Genomic DNA, 6,458 nt, shown 5'->3' with positions numbered 1-6,458 from the left:
CTAGCTAAGGTTTACTAGAAGTCGATATTATAGTAGATAGCTAACCTAGTCTAAGTAAGCTTAAGTAGGGCTAGCTCTAATTTTTTCTTAATATTAATATCCCTAAAAGCCTTTCTTATACCGGCTATAAAGTCTCTTAGTAACTTAAAATAATCTTTAATAAACTAGAAATAAACTATAGATACTAAGCCCGCCTAGGTCTTATTCTCTTAGTAATCGCTAATATAAGGTTTAATCTAGTTATAAGCCCTTCCCTTAAAGTGTAAGATTAGAAATAAGACCTTATCTATTTTGTTTCTAAACTTGTCTCTATAAAAACCTATATAGAGTTAGGCCTTTATAATAAACTATTCTAGGTTAGCTAGAGTTCTATTATACTTGTCTAGCGGAGAGATTTGTAGGCCCTCCTTAGCTTCGATTATAGTAGGGGTTAGTAGTAGTAGTACCGAGGTTTCTACGACGCTTTCGGCTAGACTAGTAACGTTTAGAGCTATTATTAATAATCTAGTACTTACTAAGAATAGGTACTTAAAGTATAACGATTCGGTTCTACTTAGAGTAGACTAGGGTTATTATAAGGTTAGTATATTAAGAAGTAGGCGTAAGATTATTACTTATAGATTTAGAGATCTATTTATTATAATAAAAGTAGGTTAAATAGATAATATACTATTACTATAGTAAGTTAAGTACGAAGCTCTTATCTAAGGAAATTATAATTATTATATAAAACTTTTCTTTTCTTAAGTTCGATAGGTTCGCTAGTTAAACTCGTTAAACTTCTAGCCGGTTTAATAGGTTTACTCGGCGAACTTATTAAACTTCTATTATTACGTAATAGTACCCTAAACCGAGGCCGATCCGCTAATATAATTATTACTAATATTAACTAAATTAAGCTATTAGACGGTAGTCCTAGAAACTACTCGATTCCTGTAACCTCGCCTAATCCTAGGACCTTTAGTCCTAGAAGTATTACGACGCCGAGGCCGACGCTACTCGTAATACGGTCCTAGAAACTACTCGGTTCCTATAACCTCGCCTAATCCTAGGACTTTTAGTTCTAGAAGTATTACGACGCCGAGGCTAATACTACTCGTAATACTTAAGTAGTATATTAGAAAGAAAGAAAGTCTATAGCTACTATATAATCTATTTCTTAGTTATACTTAAGTATAAGGACACGCTAGTCCGAATAGAGAATAGTATTATATACGTAATATCTAGAAGTCTTATAACTCTAGAGTTAAGAGAGCCCTAGAATATTATATCTAAGACGTAATTAGATCTAGAACGAAGCCTTTAGGACCTAGTCTAATCTAAGATAAGTATTCTAGGGCTAGAGAGTTTCTAGAAGCGTCTTTCTAGATACTACTAGATTCTAGAAACTATAAGTTACTTATTTATTACGTAGGTTATAGAGGTAAACTATAAGATAGTTAGTTAACTCTTAGTTTCTTAGTTAGGAGAAAAGTTATATATTATAGTCGACTAGGTTGACTAGTAACTCGAGCGATTATCGACTTAGTCGACTATTAACTAGGTCGACTAACCTACTATAAAGGTTTTATATAATAATTATAATTTTCTTAGATAAGAGCTTTATACTTAACTTACTATAGTAATAGTATATTATCTATTTAACTTACTCTTATTATAATAAATATACCTTCGAGTATATAACCCGATAATTTTATATATACTTACTTATATACTAACCCGACGAAACCTCTATCTATAGTATATAGAATACTCGAATTATTATAAGAATAAGTTAATAAATTACTTAGAGAGAGAAGCTATCTACTTAGAACTAAAGAACTCTTATATAGTAGAAACTCTTATTCTAGAAGATTCTATTTATTAGAAATTAACTAGTTACTATTATTAATATTAATAAGAATATTAGTAATATTCTTATTCTAAAATATTTACTTAGAAATTAACTTTACTACCTTAGTAATATTACTTTCTAGAATATTCTATACTTACTATAGACTCTTTATAAGTACTATAGTATAATATAAGTATTTATTATTTAATACTTATAATTTAAACTTATAATTTTTAAGTAAAACTAGAATTTAGACTATTATAAGTTACTTTAACTTATTAATAAATTTATAGTTTACTAGATATATATTATAGATTTAAAAGTAACTTATTATAAAATATTATAATAAACTATTTATAGTAAATATAATCTTTTTATATAATATAATAATATATATTTATAGATAATAAAAAGAAGTATATAGTAGTATATATTTAATATTATATTATATTATACTAAAGTTAATATAAAGAATATAAAAATATAAAAAGTATATATAAAAAAAAAACTACTAGCTATATACTTAAAGTTTTTACTTAAAATATACTTAAACTAAACTTAGCTTTAGTACTTATAAGTTTTATTTAAATTAAACTTTAACTCTCTTTTACTATATAAGTATATATAATATACTATTATAATTATAAAGTTTATTAATAACTTTTTTTTCTAGTTTATTAATCTTATTACTTTATATATTTTATTTATATATATTTATATATATTAAATAATAATCTATATTTATTAAATATCTCTATTTATCTAATATTCTAACTTCTAATCTTTAAGTAAAGAACTAATTAATAAAATAACTATAATAAGTAAAAGGGTAGGTTTTTGTAACCTAGTCTCACTAGCACTCTTCTTAGCGGTTGCTGTCGCGGTAGAGGTCATCGTTGGAACAGGAGCAGTTGATGTAACAGGAGATGGCCTAAGATGAACCTGTCCTTCGTGGAGGGGTGGTTGGGAGCTGCTAATAAGCAGACCTTGTATTGTCTCCAGAGCACTCATCTGCTGACCTGCACCCCATTTGCCATCATATCCCCCTACATACCATTTCACCCCACACTCCAAGAAGTTAGCATATGAATATCTATCTGTTTCAAGAGGAAAGAGGGGTATCTAAGGATGAAATTCTCTCACAGCCACCTAGAGCCAGAGCTTAAAAGGGCGAACAAAGGGAAAAGGCACATACGGTCACTCCATCGCCAGGCCCAGAGCAAGATTGCGCGGCAGCTTTTGACGAAGCTGTAAGAAGCTGGTTTGTAGCGATTTTGGTGAATGGCGCAATCAGCGTTGTTGCCCACATGAAACGGGACAGGTAACCCTTGAAGGAGAACTGGTCCGTGTTGCAATGATTGACGGTCTCGCACGCCGGTTCGAACATGATATCCGTAGCGTTGTCAAAGGGGCTGAAAAAGTTGGCAGTTGCGTTAAAAAGACCTTGGGTGCGTTGCTGCCACAAGGCCGAGCCATTGGTATAATTGTACATCATTGCGGACCCATAAAGATATATTCCCGCGTTGTAAGTCCAAATCAGTCGATTTTGGTCGGAGCAGTTCTTCAGCACATCGGCGCCGTCATAAACGTGGTAATCTTCTGTCATCAAGTTAAGGTCCACCGTCCAATTGTAAACCTTCTCTGCCCAGTCCACATATGTTTGATTTCCGGTAAAGCGAGCCAACCGAGCTGAAAGTTGAAAGAATGCACCATTCGAAACGGTGTTTTTGTAGTCGTACCCATTGTTGAAGGAGAAAATCTGCCATCTTAAACCCCCAGCGCAGGATTCCGTGTCCCACCGGACAACTTGAGTATTCCAGAGCCGTTCGACCAGTTCAACCCAGCTATATCCGGAGGACGGTTGAGGGTAATCTTTCTCTGCCGCAGACATCGCAGCAAAACCCCAGAAAGCTTGATCATCATTGCCCTCGTCCTTTGCGTGCAGAGGAACCATAAAGTCCTGTTCGGGCCCAACTTGGCTGAGAAGTGCTTGTGTCAGGACATCGTTATATGACGAGTCCCCAGTATAATGGTAGTAATCCATTAAGGCACCCCACATGGCACCAGACTCCCACCAGTAGTATGGTGGTCCCAGTACTCCAACCGTCTCCGGTGTATTCGTGACATTGCCGGTGTAGTAGCTCATCATACCATGTGCGATGACAGAAGTTGCATTCCTTATCGAATCTGACAATTGATTAGATAACCTCGAACGAGTTGTACACCACTCCAATTGTAGCTGGAGCTTGCTCACCGGGATCGTTCACGTCCAGATCCAGCGCGAAGACGCACGTCGCGGCAGCAAAGAGCGCGCCGACGACATGGCTAGATGTTATCATCATGTGTTGACGGTATCTTGTCTTTCGCCCAGCAGGCTTCAAACGATGGACATATTTCGTGGTGGGTTGAGGTCGGTAGATGGCCCCCTTTCAAGAATGGCAAGTGCGAGGAGAGAGAGATTATAATCATCGTGCTTCCTGCTCGTATTTGACTAGCACTAGCTGCGTTCATCTTTTTTGTCAACAACAGGCATGGATCAGACCGTCGTCGACCAAGCACGCCGAGTTGGGAGGGAAAAGCGGATCTTGCAACATGCCGAATCGCATTGACCAATCATACCTTGTTGGCGTCGACGCATTCAGCACAAATATCATTAATCAGCGAGCTGACGATAGGGGCTGGGCCGCTGGGCGTTAAAGGGCTGAGATAAGGTTCTGATAAGCAATGAAACCTGGGAACATCCAATCCCAATCTGCATCTACTTTATCCTTTCGGACTGCTCTTTCACCGTACGTATCTTTTAATTTTGTACAGGTAACTCCATCTAGTCGGGAAGCCTTCCCAACAAAGAGGGAGCTAGAAGTCTATCACTCGTTTTCAGCTTCAATCAAATGAATAAGTTACTGTAGCAGCAGTCCAACAGACCAACAAACCAACCATTGAGGTCTCGTATCAACATACCTACAGCACTCTTCCTTTAATCTCTGCCGCCGCGGCACTGCCAGTGCCGCAGCGAGGGAAATTAGCATGAGAGTCTGCCACCACTACTGGCGCTTTCTCGTTATCATGATTATAGATCTGTGCACGACATTACTCTATTTTTGCTCGTACAACATTTTCAGGGAAATCGGTAGTGTTCCATGCGCCAGTCAAGTCAAGGTTGTTTGAATAATCAAACACAAATAACTTATTATTATTCATTACTGTTCGATCGAATTTTTTTCATACGCCGAACAAGATAGGCATGATTGAGTAATCACCGCACTTACCTCGGACCAGTCCGGCGTTCCTCGTAATGACATCCATCGACCTATGCAAACGAGCCCGAGCTACGATCGCAAATCAGTGAGGACGTAGTCTACTGACTGCGTGCTCTTGTTGTCATATGAGACATTGTAATGAACTTTGATCAAACAAGAAGCGATGCTTCACTAATTGTGTGGTTACTTTCGTAGAACGGCGCCGCCGAGGTGCAGGACCAAGCAGTATCTTTCCGACTGTTACACGCCGGCTGCACCCGAGTGGAACGTACGGAGCGTCCCTCTCTCGTAACCTTGGGGTACGCACCGAACAGGCCTCATACGAGTTTGATAATGTCAAGCTTCATCTCTCGAGACAAAGTAAGGAGGATTTGAGCATCTAGCAGCTTGGCAAGGAAGACTGCGAAGAAAATAATGACCGAGCATGAGAGTAGATTCGCAACCACGTATGTTATGTGCAATAAAAGGGAAATTCTTTACTATCCAAACATTTAACAACGAAGGACAGGCAGTCTACTTCGAATTAATTATCGGCGTATGTCGGAAACCACATCAAGTGATCACTTTCACTCATTCGTACTTTGGGTACTGTTCTGGTAGTTGTCAAAATACATGTGACGAAATCCTTCAGGATGTGCTAGTCACTTGACGTGTCCAGGTCTTTCTCGAAGAAACTGGACGGAAGCCCCCATACGTAGGTAGGTACCTTGGTCACCGCTCGGCTATAGGGAAGACGGGAGGTTTCCATTTATTCGAAATTCGCACCCTTCACTAAGAAATTGGAATGAGATCAAGTATGCGGTCATGAGTCAGTATAATATGCCTTCACAACAGGTATGGGGGTTGCTTTGTTGGGGAGTACCTACCTAGGTCGGTCGGTACGGAGCGTCGGATGCTTTGTAACTGTGGCGCCGCCCGGGCGACCTTGGTGAAGTGTGGCTCAGCTCCCTACGAAATAGCTTCTCAGCCACACTTGCCACATGGGAGAACATGATAGGTAGGGCTGAGCTTTAGTACCGAGTGCTTGGGCCGGAAACAGGCCTACTGTAGGGAGAACTTACTTTGTGGAGAGCACTAGTACGAGAAGAGATCGAAGTCATATCTAGTACTGTCCATTATCAGGTTTTACCTACTTAATAGGTAGGTACCTAGATATGCGCGCTCGGTGTACGACAAATCCATGGAGAGAAATGTGAATAATATCCCCTCGCTTCTTTTCTATCAGCTTGCCAGGGACATGACCGAGACGTGGTATATTTTGCGCCCAGTATCATACAATAATGCAAGGAACCCGATGAGGTGGGCACGTGGAAGGCTTAAGAAGCACTCCGCATGTATGCGTGTGCCAGCGCTTCTACTTCGTA

General features: G+C 38.7%; 1 protein-coding gene across 1 annotated transcript; it reads right to left on the bottom strand.

The window, feature by feature from the left end:
- Window positions 1-329: 329 nt before the first annotated feature.
- Window positions 330-4,173, bottom strand: GLAREA_01706 (Six-hairpin glycosidase; the record flags this gene model as incomplete). The annotated part of the gene is made up of 9 exons (XM_008088922.1): window positions 330-347; window positions 516-563; window positions 1,077-1,104; window positions 1,400-1,428; window positions 1,993-2,011; window positions 2,358-2,386; window positions 2,854-2,880; window positions 3,030-4,021; window positions 4,089-4,173. The coding sequence occupies 9 exons, from the start codon at window positions 4,171-4,173 to the stop codon at window positions 330-332; spliced, it is 1,275 nt and encodes a 424-aa protein (XP_008087113.1).
- Between the last annotated feature and the right edge of the window lie 2,285 nt (window positions 4,174-6,458).

The sequence above is a fragment of the Glarea lozoyensis genome (genome assembly GCF_000409485.1).
Source record: "Glarea lozoyensis ATCC 20868 chromosome Unknown GLAREA7, whole genome shotgun sequence".
NCBI classification, from domain to species: domain Eukaryota; kingdom Fungi; phylum Ascomycota; class Leotiomycetes; order Helotiales; family Helotiaceae; genus Glarea; species Glarea lozoyensis.
Note: the sequence above shows the minus strand (reverse complement) of the source record. Positions and strands in the feature narration are given on the sequence as shown.